At 36.9% G+C, this 23,767-nt stretch overlaps 1 protein-coding gene and 1 long non-coding RNA gene across 4 annotated transcripts in view; one reads left to right on the top strand and one right to left on the bottom strand.

Annotated features, from left to right (window-relative positions):
• Positions 1-23,767, top strand: part of ARID4A (AT-rich interaction domain 4A) — a 58,532-nt gene that overhangs the window by 32,113 nt on the left and 2,652 nt on the right. For 2 of the 3 annotated variants that reach the window (XM_043919341.1, XM_043919342.1), the window contains exons 14-23: positions 76-173; positions 692-923; positions 3,768-4,018; positions 6,447-6,644; positions 10,442-10,526; positions 11,355-11,556; positions 13,059-14,201; positions 14,511-14,615; positions 19,220-19,426; positions 20,043-20,189. In XM_043919341.1, the coding sequence (XP_043775276.1) occupies positions 76-173; positions 692-923; positions 3,768-4,018; positions 6,447-6,644; positions 10,442-10,526; positions 11,355-11,556; positions 13,059-14,201; positions 14,511-14,615; positions 19,220-19,426; positions 20,043-20,189 (2,668 nt within the window). The remainder of the gene's footprint in view (positions 1-75; positions 174-691; positions 924-3,767; positions 4,019-6,446; positions 6,645-10,441; positions 10,527-11,354; positions 11,557-13,058; positions 14,202-14,510; positions 14,616-19,219; positions 19,427-20,042; positions 20,190-23,767) is intronic. The other variant, XM_043919343.1, reaches the window with a different exon arrangement.
• Positions 20,498-23,767, bottom strand: part of LOC122704540 — a 17,284-nt gene continuing 14,014 nt past the window's right edge. The window contains exons 2-3 of the long non-coding RNA XR_006343883.1: positions 23,200-23,327; positions 20,498-20,718 (exon numbers count right to left, since the gene is read on the bottom strand). This is a non-coding gene — a long non-coding RNA (uncharacterized LOC122704540). The remainder of the gene's footprint in view (positions 20,719-23,199; positions 23,328-23,767) is intronic.

The following is a 23,767-nucleotide window of genomic DNA, read 5'->3' as shown; positions in this document are numbered from 1 at the left end:
TTATTGAACATAGAATATTAGTATAAAGATTATTTCCCGCTGCAAACGTTAACAAATAAAAACTTAATTTTCCAGATTGATAGTGGTGCTGTATGGAAGCAAATTTATATGGACCTTGGCATTCCTATTTTGAATTCAGCTGCTTCCTACAATGTAAAAACTGCTTATAGAAAGTAAGTAGTATAGTTTATTCATCAAAGAATACATAATCACAAGGAATATTTTCCATTTAATTGGTTAACAGTTAAATTAGTCAAAGAACATAAGAGTAAGTATATAAAAAGGTTTAGGTTAGTGGATACTGTGATTGAAAGTTATTTCAGTGCAACAAGTCTGCTTTACTCCATTTTTCATCTTTGGATTTTGTTTTCAAAATTAGAGATACAGGCAGTATCTCTAATTGTCTGAATTACATATTATAGAATTGTATCTTTTATAGTGAACAGCCTTCATATTAAAACTACGATAGCTGTGTTCCATTATCACAAGCTCGGATTTTTCAGGAAAGAAATTTTATTTTCTGGTCAGTATTTCTACTATCCTACATAAAACACCAAGAAACCAGTAACAGGAAAAGTACTTTGTATTAAAAGGCTTGAGTTTTACTTTTCAAAAAATATTTGTTTAATATATAGTACTCAAGTTAAATATAATGACTAAGATTTCTTAAAATGAAATATTGTTTGTTTAGGTATCTCTATGGTTTTGAGGAGTACTGCCGTTCTGCAAATATTCAGTTCAGAACTATTCACCACCATGAACCAAAAGTAAAAGAGGAAAAAAAAGACTTAGAAGAATCCATGGAAGAGGCACCAAAAGTAGATCAAGAAATGCCTTTGGTAGAAGTGAAGAGTGAACCTGAGGAAAATATTGATTCAAACAGTGAAAGTGAAAGAGAAGAAGTAGAATTAAAATCTCCAAGGGTGAGTACTTAATACTAATTTTATCTAGTTTATTTTAAGCGTTATTTTAGTCTTTTTAATGCAGGCAATTTCAGATATATACAAAAATACTCCTATGAACCTAGTTTATTTTGTAGTATTTAGTTATGCTTCAGCCAGGCTAGCCTCATGCCCTTTCTCTAAATATATCACATATTATTTCTTTTACCTTAAAAACCATTCCTTCTCTTGTTCTCTATTTATATCTGTCCAAGCCATTCTCAAGTGAGGTCAGTCTCAAACATTCACTTCCTTTGAGTCTTTTGCTAACGTGTCACCTCACTGAAACAAATCCTGGTCAAGCATGTCTGCTTAGTCACTAAGTCGTGTCCAACTCTTTGTGACCCTATGGACTGTAGCCCACCAGGCTTCTCTGTCCTTGGGATTCTCCAGGCAAGCATACTAGAGTGGGTTGCCATGTCCTCCTCCAGGGTATCTTCCCCACCCAGGGATCAAACCAGCATCTCCTCCTTTGACAGGTGTATTCTTTTACCATTGAGCCACCTGGGAAGCCCCTATCCTGTTCAATCCCTCTAATGTTGCTCTATCTGTAATTTACTTATTTATTCTGTTTATTATTTATTGTTTCTTTTACCACACTCTGGACTAGAATCACACTCCACAATATCAGGAATTAGTGTTATTCCATTCATTCAGAGATCCCGGGCATCTAGAATAGTGCCTTGCACATATTAAGGACTTACTAGATTGTTGAGTGAATGAATCTCCTGTTTATAATACCTGTGTCCTCAGCCAGGTGGGATCTCTGCTTTTTCTTTACTTCATAATTCACTGTACAGCTCTTGTGGCAGTTTTTCATGCCCTGCCTTCTTTCCTAGTCACATGCATCCTGGTTTTATCTTTCTCTCCATTAATATATAATTCAAGTCAGGAATTGTCACCCACTGTTTTGATCATTGTCTGATGATGTCTACACAGTAGGATTTATCAAATTTTAGAAGTAGAAAAAAAAAATTTACCACATTGTCAGAGGAGTTCAGTTATTGTAGTAATACATCATATTTTTCAGTGAAATTTTGTTTAATAAAAGACAAGGTGAAGTCATCTCTTTGATTTGCTCAGAAACCATTTTTTATTTACTTAGTAAATGGCGCTTTCTGGTGAATTTCATGAAACCTCCAGAGTGCTTTGTTTCATTTCTTAATTTTTAAATTTTATGGTAAAGAAATATGACATTTGTCATCTTAACCATTTTTACATGCACAGTTCAGTGGCATTAACTATGTTCATATTACTTTATAACCATCACCATCATCTGTCTCCAGAACTCTTTTCATCTTGGAACACTGACACTCTGCCTGTTGAACAGTCACTCCTCGTTCTTCTCTTCCCCAGCCTCTGGCACCACCAGTCTACTTAATGGCACTGTGGATTTGACTACTCTGGATATCTCATACAAGTGGAATTAGATAGTATTTGTCCTTTTATGACTGGTTTATCTCATTCAGCAGAAGGTCTTCAAGGTTCATCCGTGTATGGATTAGAATTTCCTTCCTTTTTAAGACTGAATAATACCTCATTGTATGCATTGTGCACATACTTGCCTGTCATTACATAAAGAGCTTCCTCATCTTATGTGAAACATCTGCAGAGTATTGTGTGCCATAAATTTACCTTCCTCAAGATTTTCTCCAATTTTTTATGATTACAGAAAGTACTGCAGTAAATATACTTGTAAAAATGTCCTCCAAATTTATCTAAATATAGAGACTTGTAAAAATGTCCTCCAAATTTATCTAAATATAGAGACTTGTAAAAATGTCCTCCTTATTTATCTGAATACTTCTAAAATGAAATATCTGAAGACTTCTAAAAATGAGATTTCTGAGACAAAGGTACAAGTTATACAAATTTAAAATTGTATGGATAACAAATGCTTTCATTCATTTACCTACAAGTTCTTAAAGAGTACCTGCCCATGTGCCAGGCACTGTTTAGATCTGAGGTTACAGAAGTGAGTAAGACAAAGACCCTGCCCTCATGGAACTTAAATTTAAGTTCTTTTTTTTTTTTTCCCTACTGTTGATGTTTAAATAGTACATAGTCAGGAACTAGGCAAAACATTTGTTATACTGAGATAATAATTGTAAATATTTTAGTGCTCCCAAGGTTGTTGGCTCTTTTTTTTCCTTTAATCCTCCCTTTATTTCAAGTAGAGGGGAACTCTGCCAGTGTGCAGAAGTTGACTGGAAGGAGAATTTAGGAGATAAATGAAATGGCTCAACAGTTTCCTGGTCAGTTGAGCATGAGGTGGTAACAAATTACTACTGGCCTAGTGAGCTCTCCAGATTCAAAGAAATCAGCTCACTTTTTGGCCATTAATACAGTTCAGTTCTTTTAAAATGTAATAAAATGTAATCACATTGAAATACAGTGATAATGTAAATTTTATCTTAGTAAATAATAGGGTTAGAGATGAAAGAACTTCTGAAAACTTAAGGGACTGATTTATTTTTTGTATTATTAACTTATATCATTGACAGATAATTCTTTAAAAACTTCTGTTGTAGTCAAGAAATATTAAAATGAGATAAAATAATGAACACAGAAAATTTTTATTTTTCTATGTAGTATGTAGCCAGGATCATAATAGATTTGGACATAAGTAATTTACATGGGTTGATTTTTTTTACTTTGAGAGGAAGTGAAAAGTACACAGGAGTTGACAGGTTATCAGTATCATGTCTCAAGCTAGAAAGATGACTAGTCATTGCCATGATGGTTTAAGAAAAAGATAACATTTTTCTATGTTTTTTTTCCCCTTTGTAGTGATAGTTACTTTAAAACTTTCATCCTCTCTACTAGGGACGAAGGAGAATTGCTCGCGATGCAAATTCTATTAAAAAGGAAATTGAAGAAGAAAAAACAGAAGACAAATTAAGAGATAATGATTCAGAAAATAAGGATGTAGATGATGACTATGAAACTGCAGAGAAGAAGGAAAACGAACTACTACTGGGGAGAAAAAATACACCAAAGCAAAAGGAGAAGAAAATTAGAAAGCAGGAGGATTCTGACAAAGACTCAGAGGAAGAGGAAGAGAAAAGCCAAGAGAGGTACATTATCTTATGTTTGTTCTCCAGAAACACCTGTCTGGGGTGCAGCAGTGCTCTGTTCCTGCTTAGAGGTTCAGGTTTGAGGGAATGTTTTCTTATTGGGACTTCCATTCCTCTTGTCTGATGAAGGTGAGACACATTGTGAAGATGATGTGTATCGCCTTTCGGAATTGGAGAATATACTGGTCGCACCATTTTAATAGCACTTGTGCCCTAAACAGTGGCCTCAAAGAAGGCTGCGCCACCCAGTCAAAAGAAAGGTCCTGCAGTTGACAGCAGGGAAGGGAGCTGGAGAAAAATGGAGGAAGTGGACAAGAGGAAACAGCGACAGCAAAAATTCCATTTTAAAAAAGGTACAATGTGGGAAAGCTAACAAACACATGGGTGCACAGTACTAGCAGATGTTTCTGTGTGTTAGCTTTATCTAAGACAGTTTTCTTTTCCAAGTTATTGTATTAGAATAAGTGGCATGCACCCCGATTCTAGTTTGGAAAATTCATTCTTGCCCCACATCACATTAAATTTCGGCTTTTTAATGTTCATCCTGTTTGCTGTTGAGTGAAAACTGTTTTTTTTTTCATGCATTATACACGTATGGACTGAACTGACTTAAAAATAACCAGAGATTAGGCAGTCCAGCTAGATCATGGTAATGTCCAACTATGTTTAGTGGCCATTTCTTTGTTGTCAAATGGATTTACTAATTTTTAGGCACTACTAAAAAATGAAGTTGAACTCAGCAACAGCATAACACACTTACTTGTGTAGAAGCTCTCCTCTAGTTATTTTTCAGTGCTAAATTTTCTAGAAATTTGAGTTACTAGGCAAAATTGAGAAAAGTGGCCTGCTGTTTCCAACTAGTGGCTGACACCCATCTGAAAATTAACCGTTGAAAAAATAACTGCAAAAATAGTAATGATTGGTGAGTGGGAGAGGTAATTTTATGATTCAACATAAATAGGTACAGGATCATTCACAGTCAATGTGAATTAGAATAGTGAATAAAGAAAGTTCTGTAGTGAAATACGATTAGAATCAGGGAAAGTAGGAGGAAATAATTGGAGTTGAGTATAATGATATGAGTGAAGTAATTCAAATATTTGGATGGTAAATTTAATAAGAAAAGGTAGACTATTTAAAAAGTGAGGCCTAACTATAGTTTGAAGATTTGTTAAAAATAAGCATCAAAATGCGTGTGTTTTATAGTATCTATGTCATACACACCATATATATATATGCATATATATACATACACACCATGTGCTTTAAAAAGCCTTTATAATTGATATGTAAATAGAATATTTATTTTAGAGACATAAAGTTTCACAGACTTGAACATGAAGGACAATATTTCCTTTTATTAAATAAAACTGAATGTACAGTCTGTATTCTCATTTAATAGCAGGAATCCTGGAAATAGACTTGTTTTTTTTAATCTATAGAGACTCTGTTTTAAGTAGTTTTTCATGGTGTTTTGAAATTACCTTATCAGAATATAATTGGAAGGTGCCCTTGTAAAGAAAACATTCCCACTGCTAATGGGTTGTCAAAGTTTCTTCATGTTGGGTCCCCCAGTGGTCCCTAAAATAATGCCCTATGTTTATGATAGAACATAGGACCTCCTCTTAAGGTTTTTAAAACTCTGTGACACTAGAATGATCTTTGATGCAAATCTCTTCTGAATTTTTGCTGGGCTAATAAAGAATGTTTGTTTAAAAATATTAAAAATACTTGGACCTCCCTATGTGATTCTCCTTTATATATGATTATCAAAACAAAAACTGATGGGAGATGTGTAAAAACAAATAGGAACCAATGTAAGATATGCAAAACCTTTGTTTTTCTGGTGCTATCCCACAGTGATAACAAGTGATCTAATACCCAGATGTCTATTGTTTCTTTGTGAGGGTGGGGAAACCTTTAAAATATAAACTAGTTTAAAAGAGTTACAAAGGTAGTTAGCCCTTGTTCATTATTTTTCCCACCAAAAAAAAGTCTGCGTTAAGCAAAAAGTAGTAGTCAAGTAGACTTAAGACATTTCAGTTGCAGAAAGTTAACTGTCTTTAGGTCATTTTCACATATAAGGTGGCACTTGAATCCTAAAGACTTCTTCAAAGCATGTTGTTCTAATTTTGCTTTATCAAGTGATTTATTTGACTCCACATCACCATTAACTGTGATGACTGACTTGCCTTTAAGAAGTACGGATTTAATTTTGGTACAGTGCACCTTTTCATAATAAATCAGTTCCTTACTAAGTAGTCTATGAAAATCTTCTCCTTCTCCTCCTTCTTCTCCTCCTCCACTGACATGTTATGAAGGTAATAATTAGGTTGTGACTCTTCTACATGTTGGATTCTTTTAGCATATGTTATTTTGTTTTCCATTAAGTTATCAGTAGCATTATCAGTGTTATAACTTACTGCAGGGAAGAAACTGAAAGCAAATGTGACTCTGAAGGGGAGGAAGATGAGGAAGACACAGAACCCTGCCTAACAGGCACCAAAGTGAAAGTAAAATACGGACGAGGGAAAACGCAGAAAATCTATGAAGCCAGTATTAAAAGCACTGAAATTGATGATGGAGAAGTTTTATACTTGGTACATTACTATGGATGGAATGTCAGGTAAGCAAGAAATGTATTTTCTTATCTTGAAATTTGTTTTTGGTTCAGAAAGATCACTTTTAATGTTTTGAAGAACTAAAGCAAATAGTATATATGCACTTAAAAAGCACACCTTGTACTTGAATTTTCCAGGACTTCTAACATTCTTGCTATTTTAGTTCCCATGTCAGTACTTCAGCCAGAGATGACCAGGATTACATCTGTACCTGGACAAGCTGGGTTTGCTACTCATTTGCAGTAAGGGAGGACACCTAACTTAGGGAACCACATGGCGTGTCAGTTAGAGGGTGGGTCATGAAAGCTCAGGGTACCAGCTTTGGGAGTAGCAACAGCTCAGGATTCTGTGGAAACATCCTTTAGGGAGCTAGACCCATGGCTCCCAACATTGCAAGTGGTTTTGCTTGTTTACTTGTTTGTTAAATTTGTCAGAAATCAAGCCTGTATCAAGCACTGTAATAGTTCTGAATTGGAAAATTAATAAATAAGAATGTTAGATAAGACTTAGATCTGAGCTTCTGTTAGGTGATTTTGGAAGGGTTTAGGAAATGGGGCTTTGCTCTAGACTGGGTGCTGTCAAGAAGCTGGGGATAATTCTGATTGGTTATCTTAATCTTACCTGTAAGAAGGGAAGACTAGACCAAAGTTAATGCCATCTTTGGACTTTCCCCCAATGGCTCAGTGGGTGAAGAGTCCATCTGCAGTGCAGGAGACACAGGAGATGCAGGTTTGATCCCAGGGCCAGGAATATCCCCTGGAGAAGGAAATGGCAACCCACTCCAGTATTCTTGCCTGGAAAATCATGGACAGAGGAGCCTGGCGGGCTGTAGTCCATGGGGGTTGCAAGACTTGGACACAATTTAGCTACTAAACCACACCCCCCACCACCACCACAATGCTGTCATTGGTAAAGCAGTAGCGGTCACTCAGGGTATAAAGGATGTTTGGTCATTTTTGTGGCTTGGACAATGTTCCTGTTTTTTGTGTTGAGACACAACTAGGAAGTGGTCTTGTTTTTGTCTTGATCCATCGTGGTCATGGAGCAGACCTGTCTGATGTTGATGTTCTGTGAGATTGTTTATGTGCAACAGGAGAACAGCACGCCCTAGCTGTGAGGGCCAGGACAGCTCTGTGGTAACAGCAAGGCCCAGCTAATAGTACCAGGCCAGTTGCTGGATGTCAGGGACTACTTTTCTCTCTATCCTTTAGGAAGTCTTGTGTGTTCACTGTATCTGCTGGCCCTGTAGTTGCTTGGAGCCCAGATGTTCCAGAATTTCCCTACATACTCAGTTCCCTCATCTCTGAGTTGGGAAATACAGAGAATCTACTGTGCAGGGATTTTGTGAGAAACAGTGCTGATTATCTATATTAGCATGAAAGTTTATATAGTTAATGCCTGGCACTTGGTTAAGTGCTCAGCAAACGTTAGCTGTTTTCTTTAGTGGAGGCCTGCTTGGCTTCTGTCCTCTCACGTCATTTTAAAAAGAGTGTGGATTGAATGAATAGCATATAAAACTTTAAAATTTCTTGCAAATCAAAACCACAGTGAGGTACCATCTCACTCTAGTCAGAATGGCTGCTATCAAACAGTCTACAGACAATAAATGCTGGAGAGGATGTGGAGAAAAGGGAACCTTCTTACACTGTTGGTGGGAATGCAAACTAGTACAGCCACTATGGAGAACAGTGTGGAGATTGCTTAAAAAACTGGAAATAGAACTGCCATATGACCTAGCAATCCTACTGCTGGGCATACGCACTGAGGAAACCAGAATTGAAAGAGACACATGTACCCCAGTGTTCATCACAGAACTGTTTATCATAGCTAGGACATGGAAGCAACCTAGATGTTCATCGGCAGATGAATGGATAAGGAGGTTGTGGTACATATACACAATGAAATATTACTCAGCTATTAAAAAGAACGCATTTGAGTCAGTTCTAATGAGATGGATGAAACTGGAGCCTATTACACAGAGTGAAGTAAGTCAGAAAGAAAAACACCAATACAGTATATTAACACATATATATGGAATTTAGAAAGATGGTAACGACGACCCTATATGTGAGACAGCAAAAGAGACACAGATGTAAAGAACAGTCTTTTGGACTCTGGGAGAAGGTGAGGATGGGATGATTTGAGAGAATAGCATTGAAACATGTATATTACCATATGTGAAATAGATGACCAGTCCAAGTTCAATGCATGAAACAGGATACTCAAAGCCGGGATACTGGGACAACTCAAAGGGATGGGATGGGAGGGGGGTTCGGGATGGGGGGACACATGTACCCCCGTGACTGAGTCATGTTGCTATATGGTAAAAACTACCACAATACTGTAAAGTAATTCATCTCCAATTAAAATAATTTTAAAAGTAAAAATTGAAACAAAAAAACTTTAAAATTTCTTTTCTTTTTCCTCAGATCAGCTCCTGTACCCTTCACATTTCTGCCAACACTAAAAACAAACTTTGTTGTCCATCTCTCAGTAGTTTTGTATGTATTGAATTCAGGGATAAAGACCACACTTAACCTTAACAGACCTCCCTGCTTTGCACATGCCGCCCAATGTAGCCTTCTTTTTTCCTCAGAGTCTATTTAGTTCACAACCATCCGCTTTTACTTATCATCAGCGTGTCTGTTCTGTTTTCTAGAATATCCCCCTCCTAGCGTCCTTCTCTTTTTATCTTTTTAATTTTTTACTGTATGACTCTTCTTAACAGTCATTTTATTATATGATCATGTTCATTCTAACTGGTAACCTAGCTGGAATTCACATGGTTAATAGTTTTTCATTGGCCTTCCACCCTGCTAGATAAATTGGGATAATGCATGAGAAGATCATGTTTAAACCGTAGTGTAGAGTCATGGTACTGTGTCAGCTGAACTTGTGCCTGTTGGAACAGTGTCCTTCTTTTGCATGGGTTAATGGTGATTGGGTTACAAAGTGAAGGTGTGGTTTGCATCACCAGGGTGCAGTTCAAAGCAAGGACTGCCTGTAGTTTTTTGTTTGTTTGTTTTTCAGCTCAAATGTTCAGATTTTAGATTTTGGTTCATCTCTACAAATACCTGTAAATATACATTAAGCATATAAATTATAGATAGCTCTATAAATATATACTTATATAATGTAAAAGCTGTTATTTAGTTCTAGGAGGTTTAATTTCTTATTTGCCCCTGATTAGTAACTTGGACTGGCTCTCTTAAAATCTAGAAGTTATGTCAGTATTATGGGAAAGGGGAAAATGAGTTTTCAGAATAAACTTAAAATACCTCTAAAAGAAATTTCAGTTTTAGAGGTGTACAGTTCAGAATAAAATTTTATTAGAAATACTGGAGTCTAGAGAGAGTTCTGGGAGGAAAAGAGTTGAAAAGGACTTGATAAAATAATCTAGAACTCATCATACTACAAGTTTGAATTTATCTCACTTGTTTTGCATTATGTGGTTACTAGAATGAATTCCAGTGCAGAATCAGCTTACTTAATGAAGCTCAGATGAGTGGGAGTTGGGGGGGGGGGAAAGGCAGTTCAAACAGCCTTGAATCTATTTAGTTTGCCCACCCTGCTCTCGCTCTGAAACCTGTTTGCCCTGAGGAATTCTCTGCGGTGCCCTGTTGGTGGCGCCCAGTACAGCACCCGCACACCTACTACCAGCAGATTAGCACCTGTGCCCTTCACACTTCTGTCAACACTAGAACGTAACCCTCTTCGGTCTGTCTTACTGTTGTTTGTACTTGGTGAATACATTTCAAATAAGGTATTCTTGCGAATTTTAAAATATATTCTTTATTTTAAGGTATGATGAATGGGTAAAGGCTGACAGGATAATCTGGCCATTGGACAAAGGTGGACCAAAGAAAAAACAGAAGAAGAAAGCTAAAGTATGTATACAGGTGCTATATCCTTTAAGATAGATAACAGGGATTGTTCATATTGTATTAATACTGTGTTTTTTATAAAACTTGTTTTCTCATATAATCATTTTGAGTCTTTCAAAGTAATTGTGACTTTTCCCCTTACGTCCCAGAAGCTAAAAAGTAAAAACTGTGAACACATTTCCACACTATTTCAGGAAAGGTAAAAACCAGCTTCCCCTAGGGCACAGGCTTCAAATGCAAAGGCTTACAAGGTTCTCTAGAAAAGTGGTAAAGTAGGACTGAGGGTGACAAAGAAGAGGTCATGTCCCTCATCTAGAGAGGATGGAACTAACCACTCTGCTGTGGGATGCAGACTCAGGCTTGCCAGATTTTAGATTTTTTTTTTTCTCTCAAGACACTATATTTTTTAAAAAGTAAAACCTGATTTTTAAATACTGGAAGCTAATACTAAGTTTTAAAGCATACATTGGCTATATGTTGTATCCTCATCCACACCCTCCATTTTCAGCCTTTGCTGTAGAGATGATGACATATCTTTCTTTTCCTCAGGAAATAGTACGAGACAAGGGGAGAGCTGAGTAGTATATACCTCTCTTATGTGCTGACTCTGACCTTCACAATATAATTGCAGTGTTACCATGTTGAAGTTGTAGAACATCATACTCATATAAGTACAAAACATTAGAAAACTATTTAATTTTAATTTTTCCATAACTACAGATTAGGAGTTGATGCAACTAATCTTTTTGAGTTACAGTTTTCCTTGGTGAAGTAGAGTATTTATTTTTCATAAAGATACTATTTCTCATACATTTTATTGTTGTAACCTAGAACAAAGAAGACAGTGAAAAGGATGAAAAGAGGGATGAGGAGAGGCAGAAGTCAAAACGGGGACGACCTCCTTTAAAATCTACTCTTTCGTCTAACATGCCGTATGGTTTGTCTAAGACTGCAAACAGTGACGGAAAATCAGGTACCAGAAGTGCTCGAAGCAATATGCCAGGCAGCTCACCTCTGTCAAATGGAATGGAAGGTGCTCAATTTTGAGGATCATTGATTTTGTTAAAAAAATCAATCATATAAATAATAAAACCAGTTGTGTGAGAGATTCGTAGGAAGTCATCTAGGTTTTTAATACATGATTTAAATTACAAAATTTGATTTGAACAAAATGTTAATTTTGCTGTAACCTATTTATTTAAAATTCAGTGATGTTTTACTTTAATTGGGAATACCTTTTCTTGACAGTATCAGAGGAATATACTATTTTAATAGAGCATGGGTTGACAAGCCAGTATGCCGCCCTGTCCTACAGAGCATGCACTGGTGTCTCCTGTAATCCACTGCTGTTCACCTAGGATCTTTCAATAAATCTGAAACTGTTTTTCAAACTAAAGTGGTAGACACATGTTTTGTGATGAATATAAGTGAACATATTTTATTCTGCTTTTACCTTTTCTCCAACTTTTCTACTTTTGTATATTTTTCTATGTAATTTAAGAAATGTTAAATATAGAAAATGTTCATATAAGAATTTTCCTCCCTTGAAAACTTTTCTGAACCACAGGGTTGCCATGAATCCACCATGTGGAGCTTTTGTGCAAGTTAGAAAAGGCATCTTTACTTCTCTTTACTGCCATCTGCTGGACGGCTGACATAATACACAAATGCAAGATTTCCACAAAGTTGAAAATGCTCTTAGAGGCATGCACATGTACAGCCTACAAAATTATACATTTTCTTGCTAAACTGCTTCATAAAATTAAAATAAAAAAACTACCTTTTTAAAAAACATGAGACAAAATTCTAAAGTCTGTATATGATAAAACCACAAAATAAAACTTACATACCTTTTCACTTAAAAAGTACATTTAAGCTTGCCTTTTTGCACTTTAGAATATGAGCACCATGTGGGCAGAATTTTTGTATTTCACAACTTCTATATCATCTTATAACATTATTTATTATTTAAAAAACTCTCTCTAAAAAAAAACCTCTCTGACTTAAGGAGAATGGTTTCTTTTGCAGAAAGGTAACTGGCCTATACTTTCCTTTCTCTTAATCAGAGGAATATTTACATTTTTGAGAATTCAAGCTTCTCATTTTTATACATCTTTTCAGAATTAAGTAGAATGTCATACTCCTTCCTAAGGACATAAAATGGGCATTTCAGATTTTAATCAGTACCCTCTCAAATCAAACCACTTCATGTGTTAGCTTCATATTTCAGTACTAGTCCTTTGATTTTTCTAAGGGTTGCTGTAGCCTAAATATGATACTAGTAAAAATTGGAAAAGAGCTCTTTTACAGAATTGAGACAGTAATATTTTTCTATGTAATATATTTTCACATGGAATTTTATTTGAGATCTCCTCTCCCCCATTTTTGGCACAAATATATGGTTTATTTTATATGAGAAATTTCCACGAGGAGGTATTCAGAGGTACATGATTAAGAGTTTTGTCTTTGGCAGAATTTTTATTATAAATTACATTGGTAATTAAGTAGAAACTTGTGTAATATTTTCTCTTGCAGACTCCTGTTCATCTGATAGTGAAACAGAAGACCTTTTAGAAAAGAATTTGATGAATGAAGAACTTTCTCCTGATATTAAAGAAGAATTAGAAAAAAATGAAAATTTAAATGATGATAAGCTAGATGAAGAAAATCCAAAGACTGCTCCACATATATTAAAAGAAAATGATAGGACTCAAATGCAGCCTTTAGAAACCTTAAAGTTAGAAGTTGGAGAGAATGAACAAATAGTACAGATTTTAGGAAATAAAGTGGAGCAAGAAGAAGTTAAGAAAGAAGCAGAAAAATCTCCTAAAGGAAAGGGAAGAAGAAGCAAGACAAAAGATCTTTCTTTAGAAATTATAAAAATTTCATCATTTAGCCAGGATGAAGCAGGAACTGAACCTCATACAGATGCTCAGAGTCTAGAATTTTCTTCGTTAGACAGTAAAAACTTTTCTTCTGCTACTGAAGATGAAATTGACCAATGTGCAAAAGAAAAAAAGTTGAAACGAAAGATACTGGGACAGTCATCACCAGAGAAAAGAATAAGAATTGAGAACGGAATGGAAATGACAAATAGCATATCTAGCAATACTCAAGAAAGGACCAGTGATTGCACTGCGTCTGAGGGAATGAAAAACTTAAATTTTGAACAACACTTTGAAATAGAAAATGAAGGAATGCCATCATTAATAGCAGAGCCAAACCAATGCGTTCAAGAGTTGACTAATGAAAAATGTGATGGTCCAGCAGAAGAAACTGTAAATACTCCGCTAAAGGAAGAAGAGGATGCAATGCCTCTGATTGGGCCCGAAACCTTGGTTTGCCATGAAGTAGATTTGGATGATTTGGATGAAAAGGATAAAACCAGCATTGAGGACGTGGTAGTTGAAAGCTCTGAATCTAACTCTCTCGTTTCTATCCCACCTGCCCTACCTCCTGTAGTACAGCATAACTTTTCAGTAGCTTCACCACTTACTCTCAGCCAAGATGAGTCTCGAAGTATAAAAAGTGAGAGTGACATAACTATTGAAGTTGACAGTATTGCTGAAGAATCTCAAGAAGGTCTCTGTGAGAGGGAATCAGCAAATGGATTTGAAGCCAGTGTTGCTTCTGGTACCTGTAGTATAATTGTTCAAGAAAGAGAGAGCAGAGAGAAGGGTAAGGACTTCCTAGGGAGAAAATCAGTCTTTATGTTAAAATTCAAAATTAGTATGCGAAGAGTTTTAGGAGCTTTGATCTGTTAAGTACCCTTCTTCCCTTCCTTCTTCTGTCCCTCCCTCCTTCCTTCCTTCTCTAGTTCTCTTCCTTCCCTCCTGTGTTTCTTCTCTTTTTTCCTTCCTTCCTTCCCCCCTCTCCCTCTTTACCCCACCTTTTAAAACAACATACACATGGGAATTCATGTAGGCAGGTGAATGAACATACTTGCTCTTGATTTTTTTTTTCTAATTCTGTTTCCACTTATTTCAGGTCAGAAAAGGCCAAGTGATGGAACGAGTGGATTATTGGCAAAAAAGCAGAAGCGAACCCCAAAGCGAACAAGTGCTGTAGCCAAAAATGAAAAGAATGGAGCAGGTTGGTGCTTTGCAACACTGGCTTTAGTATGGTGTTAGTACTTTGAGCAGTTTTTTGGCCTGATCATCTGTGTCAGCTTAAAACTAAATTTGGTTTGTTCTGTTCTGAAAAGTAGCAATTTTTCCATTAGTTTTTCATCTGAAAATTTGCTTGTCGATTTTATTTAGAGCTGAGATAGCTGTGGTTATTTTTTATGCTTATTGCATTTCTTATGTAATGCAGTTTAATATTAGAGGAATATGTTTGGAAATCTTGAAAAAAATAACATAAGAATAGAATAAAACAAATAGAATTTGAAAAACATAAGAATGTTTTTCAAATACATATGAAAAACGTATGTACAATAAAGAATAAAATTAAGGTATGGGATATAGTAGGAAAAAACATGGTTGATTTTGACAAATCACAATTTTACATTCCAAAACATGCCTTCATACAAGTCTGAAATGGAAATACTAGATTACAGTAGATACATATTCCAAGGAAGGAGCATATAATTTAAGACAGGGCATTTCAAAAAAAATCCTTTGAACCATATTTCAAGTACTCAGTAACCAGATATGGCTAATGGCTGAACAAGACAGGTATAGAGTATAGAATAAGAGTGATAGGAGATGGGCTAGAAAGATAGCAGGAATTACAAAGGGAAAATGAGCCAAATTTACAGTGGATGCATGGACAGACATTACCTTAGTCAAAATGACCACCACCAGTAATGGGATCAAGTGAAATCATGTACCACCTGACAGGATGCACCATGAAGAGTGTAGTGCACATCTGTAATATTGCTGTCAAAGATGTATAACCTGACTGTAATCATGAGGCCCCATCAACAAATTCAAACTGAAGGATACTCTGTAGAATAATTGGCCTATAATTTAAAAAACTGTCAAGGTCAGGAAAGTCAAAGAGGAACCATTCCGGATTGAAGGAGATTTATGTGACGACTAAATGAGGTATATAATTCTCACCTGGATACTATTGGTATAAAGAACATTATTAGGTCAAGCTAGAGATACTTGTGTGGAGTCTGAGGATTAGATGACAGTAATATACCTGTTTGTTTAGGAGTGTGGTGGATTTAAAAACACATCCATAAATGTGTTGATCTACTTTTCTTCAAGAGGCAAAGCCCAGTTCCTTCCTCTTGAGTATGGGCTGTATTGAGTCACTTTCTTTTAACTAGTAAAATAGAGTGGACGTGATGGAGTATGACTTGAAGGTCATAAAAGGCACAACAGATTCCTCTCTGCTTTCCTCTGGATCAGTTGCTCTGGGGAAAGTTAGCTGCCATGTTGGGAAGATAGTCAGGCAGTACATGCAGAGGCCCACGTGGTGAGGACCCAAGCATATCCTTCCTACAGCCAGCAAGAACTGGGGCATCCTGATGCTCAGAACAGCCATGTGAGTGAGCCATCCTGGAGCATATCATTCCGCTCCAGTCAGGTCTTCAGAGACCAGAGCCTGGGCTAAAAGCTTGGCTGCAACCCCACAAGATTCCTGGAGCCAGGCCACAGAGCCAAGATGCTCCCAGATTCCCACCCTCAGAAACCATGTGAGATACTAAACATTTGTAGTTTTAAACTGCTAAGTTTTGGCTAATTTGTAGGTAACTAAAACAAGGAGAATGTTCTCATTTGTAAGACATAAACACTATAAGGTACTCAAATATGGCAGGGCAAGTTATCCTCAAATGGCAGAAGAACATTTTTTAGTAACCGTTCTTCATCTTTTTTGTAAGTTTGAAAATTGTCTCAAAGTGAAAAAGTTAAAAAAGGAAAAACGAAAGGAAATGATCAGTTTTTCTTTTTGGAAAGAATCTTTGGCTTAACTGAGGCAGTGAAAGAAGGGATGAATGAAGAGAATTAGGACATAAAATCACTGTGTGTGTGTGCTAAGTCGCTTCAGTTGTGTCCAACTCTTTGTGACCCCATGGACTGTAGCCTGCCAAGTTCCTCTGTCCACGGGATTCTCCAGGCAAGAATACTGGAGTGGGTTGCATTTCCTCCTCAGGGGATCTTCCCAACACAGGGATCGAACCTGTGTCTCTTATGTCTGTTGCATTGGTAGGCAGGTTCTTTACCGCTAGTGCCACCTGGGAAACCAAGAATACGGGAGTGTGTAGCCATTTCTTTCTCCAGGGGATCTTCCTGACGCAAGATCGAACCCGGGTCTCCATTACGGGGAGATTCTTTACCATTTAAGCCACCAGGGAAGCCCATAAAATCACTAGGACTCAGTTATTAGTAGTATGATATGAGGAACTGATTAACTAACATGGCATACAGGAGTAGCAGCAGATTGTTGGAAGAGTAATTTAGGGAATGTTGTATTAGAGGTACCAAATATTAGGGAAATAAGGCTCTGGAGCTTTGAAAAGATAGTTGTTGAAGGATTACAAGATGATAAAGCTGCTATGTGAGAATTGTAAAATGAGAAGAAAAAGGACCAGGGGTGGAATTATGTGGCATATCCCTTTAAATGGGCCAGGAAGAGGAGAACAGAAGCAGATTGGAGATAAATGAAAATCAGTAAACAGTTGTTGGTTTGAATAGGAAAGATGGTTCAAATGCAATAGAATATTCATGTGGGATTAAAATGTATTCATTGAAGTTGGTGAATAGTGTTAGGGGCCCTAATAAGAGCATGGGAAGGAGATGGATTAGAAGGTATGGAAATCAGGATAACAAAGAATTTCTCTTTCGTGAAATTTGACCCTAAAGAGAAGGAAAGAGGTACCAGCCAAACGGGGCGGTTTTCCTCTCCGTCACTCCTCCTCTCTCTAAGGGGTGGGGAAGCCTTAAGCATGTTTGTAGACTCTGAAAAAAGAAGAAAAGATAAAATGACATTGGGGTATTTCAGAGGAGCTGAGAATAAATGGTTTCGAGAGTATAGCTGAAGATATTATAGTAGTTTGCCCAGAATTGACAGTCTCCTCTTTTTGAGGCTGAAAAAGTGCCAAAGGACAGAAAGAGTAGGGGAGAGGCTGGGAAATTCTGGTGTGTAACCCACAACTTTGCCTTTTTAGTAGAAGGCAAAGTTGGATTTTGAGAGTAAATATGGTGGAAGTAGGGTGTAGACTTTGAAATAAAGCAGAAAAGTTGAGAGAAAACTCTATAATTTGTAATTAAATGAAAACCAGAAGCATCTCTCTCAGTGCAGATTTGGTGAGGAGGGATGCAGACTTGCAACCAAATACCTGTTCACATTTTATTATACACATGTTAACAGCTGGGTGTTTATTTTCTGCTTCTTCATATGTATAGTTTGGGTTGGTCCCCTTTTGGGTTGTTTTTATGTTTTGCTTTAAACATATATAGGGCAATACTGTGCTTATTGTTTTTTTTAACTTTATCACTTCATAATCTATTTTGGATATTTGGTCATTTTTGTTCTAAAAAGAGATGGGAATACCAGACTACCTTACCTGCCTCCTGAGAAACCTGTATGCAGGTCAAGAAGCAACAGTTAGAACTGGACATGGAACAACAGACTGGTTCCAAATTGGTAAAGGATTACGTCAAGGCTGTATACTGTCACCCTGCTTATTTAACTTATATGCAGAGTACATCATGCGAAATGCTGGGCTGGATGAAGCACAAGCTGGAATCAAGGTTGCCGGGAGAAATACCAACAACCTCAGATATGCAGATAATACCACTCTAATGGCAGAAAGCAAAGAGGAACTAAAGAGCCTCTTGATGAAGGTGAAAGAGGAAAGTGAAAAAGCTGGTTTAAAACTCACTATTCATAAAACTAAGATCCTGCCATCAGGTCCTATCATTTCATGGCAAGTAGATGGGGAAAATTTAGAAACAGTGGCAAATTTTATTTTCCTGGGCTCTAAAATACTGCAGATGGTGACTGCAGCTATGAAATTAAAAGACACTTGCTCCTTGGGAGAAAAGCTATGACCAACCTAGAAAGCATATTAAAAAGCAGAGACATCATTTTGCTGATAAAGGTCCATATAGTCAAAGCTATGGTTTTTCCAGTAGTCATGCACGAATGTGAGAGTTGAACCATAAAGAAGTCAGAGTGTGGAAGAATTGATGCTTTTGAACTGTGGTGTGGAGAAGACTGTTGATAGGCCCCTGGACAGCAAGGAGATAAAACCAGTCAGTCCTAAAGGAAATCAACCCTGAATATTCATTGAAAAGACTGCTGCTGAAGCTCCAATACTTTAGCCACCTGATGTGAAGAGCTGACTCATTGGAAAAGACCCTGATGCTGGGGAAGATTGAAGGCAAAAAGAGAAGGGGGTGACAGAGGATGAGATGGTTGGATGGTATCACTGACTCAATGGGCATGAATTTGAACAAGCTCCAGGAGATGGTGATGGACAGGAAAGCCTGGCATGCTGCAGTTCCTGGGGTTGCAAATAGTCAGACATGACTTAGCAACTGAACAACAATAACAACATATAATTCTTAGCCATTTCCTTTTTGGTGGGTATTTAGGTTACTTCCATCTTTTTATTGTTATAAAACTTAGCACTTTTGTGCATTTGTTTCTTTAGGATACCAAAAAATATAATTGCTGGGTCTGCTGCATTTAAAAAATTTTTATCATTTATAATCTGAGTTAACTTTTTCTTCTTATAGGACAAAGCAGTGATAGTGAAGATCTTCCTGTCCTAGACAATTCAAGTAAATGTACCCCAGTAAAACATCTTAGTGTATCTAAACCACAGAAGCTTGCACGATCCCCTGCAAGGATATCCCCTCACATCAAAGATGGAGAAAAAGATAAACAGAAAGAAAAACATCCGAATTCATCCCCTCGGACATATAAGTGGAGCTTTCAACTCAGTAAGATGCTTATAGAAAACTTGAATGTATATCACAAAGTGGTATATATTTTTAAATGTCAAAACAAGGAATAATAATTAGCAAATTCATTTATTTAGGTATCCTAAATATTGCCTTATCAATAATCACTACTTATTATCATAAATGAAAGAATATGGGTCTTACATATTAACTTAATAAATACTGACTAGAGAAAGCTCTCCAGTTATGAATTGAGACATGTATGATTTATACAGATTGATGAAATTTAAACATCCTTTGTTGTATTGACAGTTGGAAATAACTAAAACATCAGTACAAAGACACTATATGGTTGAACAGCTACAGTTAATAGATAAGAGATGCTGTATGTTGGATGTTCTGTTGCACTTCTCTGATCATTTCAGTGACATATCATTAAGTAATATATGTTTAGTTAAAATTTGGGATGTATATAGGAATCTTATTCATGAATTTAATGTCTTCTCTTTTTATAGAACCTTATTTAGTGTACTATTAGGTTTTAATAAACTAAAGCTTTTGTTGATTTATGAGACAGAGTTTTGAAAGAACTGCCATCTTTTTTTTCTTACAGAATAATTTTTAAATCCAAAGTAACTATTTTTTTGCCTTTTAGATGAATTAGATAATATGAACAGTACAGAGAGAATCTCTTTTCTCCAAGAAAAACTACAGGAAATCAGAAAATATTACATGTCTTTGAAGTCTGAAGTTGCAACCATAGACAGGAGGAGAAAAAGATTAAAAAAGAAAGACAGAGAAGGTAATTTGATTATAATTTTTCTTCCCTCTACTTTTCAAATATATACTGTATCACTTTAGAAGATTTAAGTTTGTCACTTTTTGAATATAGTATATAAATTATTTTTAGATTCCTAGGTTTTGTCTTTGTTGCTATTGTTGAGTCAACAACTGAATTAGTCAGAATGAGACTTTACTTTTGTTTTTTTAATGTTTTTTAAAAAATTATTTATTTTTATTTTTTGGCTGTGCTGGGTCTTCTTTGCTCTGTGTGTGCTTTCTCTGATTCCCATGAGCGGGGACTACTCTTCATTGCGATGTGCAGGCTGTTTAGTCGGGTGGCTTTTCTTGTGGAGCACACGCTCTCGGGCACATGGGCTTCAGTAGCTGCCGCTCACGGTAATTGTGGTGATGGGCTTTGGTGCTCTGTGGCATGTGCAATCTTCCAGGCCAGGGTTGAACCCAGCCTGTGTCCCCTTCATTGGCAGGTGGACTCCAGTCCACTGCTCCACCAGGAAGTCCAGAATGAGACTTTTGAAAGGGACTAGGAGCTGTTTTGCAAAATGTGTGATTTTACTAAATGTGGGTTCTCAAGAAGAGCCTACTTGCTCTGAATATCTCTTACTGTTCAACAGACATTTTATTGACTGTCTATTAACAGGCATTATATATTATGGGGTTTATAAAAATGAAGAGGCATATGGCTTCTTCTCTAGCAGATTGTCTTGTTGGGATCGTTAAGTCATTTCCTAAGCAACTACTGCATAAGATACTTCAGCTCTACAACATTAATGCACATATACCATATGCCAGGCCTTTTTTCAGGTGGTGAAAGTACAGAGATGAATGAGATACAGACCTTAATCTCAAAGTCTTACTGTCCAGTGGAACTGTGTGTTGAGAGTCCTAAGAGTGATACACAAGTATAGGTGGAAGGAGAGATGACTTTGATATAATCATAAAGACAGTAGCATCTAAGCTAAACCTTAAAAATGTATAGGATTGACTTTAGTTAAACATTGTCCTGCTCATGTCTACCCCAAGCCCAGGCCTCACTAAAATAATATAAAGAAAATTAAAAGCCCTATACACAAGGACAAGAGAATGGGACAGCAGATTGACTGTGGCCAACAGGAAATGAGAGCAGTATGTCAGCACATGAGAGAATGCTAAAAACCTAAGCTTGTTTATCCTTGTAGTGGGACCAAACAAGGCGAAGCTAATTCACACATCACCCCCCAGAAAAGCTCTGAAGGCAATGTGAAGTGTGAGGCTGAAAAATGGAGACTGGTTGAAATGGAAGGAGAAATTGGATCCTTTCATCCCACCCTGTAAAGCAAACTACCTTTTCCCCTAGCTTTAGCAAAAAAAAAAACAAAACCAGGAGGTTAAGTTATTGGAGGCTGGAAGGGATCAATAGGCTTATAGACAGACTCAGGAAACCAACCATAGCTGAAGTTCAGTGAAGGTTAAGTGGTATTAAGTGGTAAACCAAAAAGAGGGAGCTTGAGTGAAAGTTGCCAGTAATGAATGATGAGACTCCTAATCCTTTTCCAAACAAAGATCTCATCTTCTTAGCCCTCTGAAAGCTGGTAACTAAGCTTATGATCATTCCTGGAAGAAGACTGAAAGATTCTTCTAAAGAAACTGGTCAATCCAAAAGAAATGATCTAACAGAGATACCAGCATTTGGAGGTTCCTGAACCAAAAAGCAAGTTCCTTGCCAATCACTACGTGTGCACTGCCCAACATTTAAAAGCCTGACATCCTCATGTACAGCTTCCGATTAGCTTAATGCTCCTTCACTTAAATATGGAAGTGAAGACCAGATATTTGAGGAAAGCCCCTACATAAAGACAGAAACCAAAATAGAAAATGAGAACAAAAAAGAACTTGGACAATATGCCATATAAAAACAACTATAATTAATGTCCAGATTTACAGGAAGGATACTGCAGTCTTGAAACAAGAATGTGGTGGTGACTTAGTCACTAAGCTGTACAGATCCCATGGACTGTAGCCTGCCAAACTCCTCTGTCCATGGGATTCTTCAGGCAAGAATACTGGAGTGGGTTGCCATTTCCTTCTCCATGAAGCCAGCATATGAGACTATTAATGAAATTGAGAGAATGTGAAGGATCTATTAAAAATAGGGTAGTAAGAATAAAAAATAAAAAGAAGGATTAGATAACAAGGCTAGAGAAATACCAGTAAAAAGTAAAAAAGATAGTAGGAGAGAATAAGAGAAGTATAGGACCTGGCTGGGAGATCCAACTTCTGATTCATAGGCTTTCTAGAAAGAGAGCACTGAATAAACATAGGAAGAAGTTGTCATCAAAGACCTAAAAAAATTTCCAGACCTGAAGGAGATGGATTAGAAGATTAGGACTCACTGTGGCCTCTATAAAGAATGGGGCGGGACGGGGGATGGGTGGGCAGGAATCACACCAAAGCAAATTATGAAATTTCAGAACACTTTGGATAAAGGTAAGATTCTAAAAGCTTACCATGTATGTGTTATTCTCTCAGTCATGTCTGACTCTTTGCAACCCTATGGAACTGTAGCCCACCAGGCTTCTCTGCCCATGGGATTCTCCAGGCAAGAATACTGGAGAGGGTAGCCATTTCCTTCTCCAGGGGATCTTCCTGACCCAGGGATTGAACCCATGTCTTGTACATCTCCTGCATTGGCAGGTGGGTTCTTCATCACTAGCACCACCTGGGAAGCCCTTTACCATATAAAGGTACATACAAAAAGATGGGCCTCGGAACAGCATCAGATTTCTCATGTTAGATTTCTTGATGGTGACATTAAAACTAGACGCCACGTTATGAAGATAACATGAGATCCAACAAAGAAGGAATCCCACATAGGAAAACAATAAGGAAAATCTCAAGATGATGGTGAATGGAAGCCCTAGAATGACTACTGCATAGCAAGCCTACAAAGCAGCTATTTCAGAAATAGGATAGAACAGTAGGGGAGGGCTCTAGGAGGGGTGTCCCTTTAAGGAAAAAAAAAAGTAAATTACCTGATAGGCTTGCCCATCTTGAGAGAAGTTTCCTATCTATGGCACGTAAGGGATGAATTACTGATAGAATGGCCTGTATCATATATGGTCTTGAAGCATTCGACTCCAACTCCAGCAGTTCTCAATTCCTGGAAATATGGTGGAACAAAAGGAAAGAGATTTGACTTTCCATGTTTGTCCTTTTCTTGAAAAACTAAATAGCAATAAGTCTACAGAATTTTTAAACACAAGAAGAACAAATCAACAAATGGAACTTTTTTCAGAGAACTTTTTTTTTCCCCAGTTATTTGTATTAGTTGGAGGCTAATTACTTTACAGTATTGTAGTTGTTTTTGCCATACATTGACATGAATCAGCCATGGGTTTACATGTGTTCCCCATCCTGAACCCCCCTCCCATTCAGAGAACTGTCAGTTGCTTTGAGTTTCCTAAAGGTCATACAGGTTTCCGACAACCAAGAATATAATTTTCTTATGGTCTTCTTCCCTTTTTTTTTTTTTTTAATTTGTGGGTGTGAAGTGAGTTATTAAAGTGAAACATTGAGTGGACTAGCATACATATTGACTTC

The sequence above is a fragment of the Cervus elaphus genome, chromosome 12 (genome assembly GCF_910594005.1).
Source record: "Cervus elaphus chromosome 12, mCerEla1.1, whole genome shotgun sequence".
Lineage (NCBI taxonomy): Eukaryota > Metazoa > Chordata > Mammalia > Artiodactyla > Cervidae > Cervus > Cervus elaphus.
Note: the sequence above shows the minus strand (reverse complement) of the source record. Positions and strands in the feature narration are given on the sequence as shown.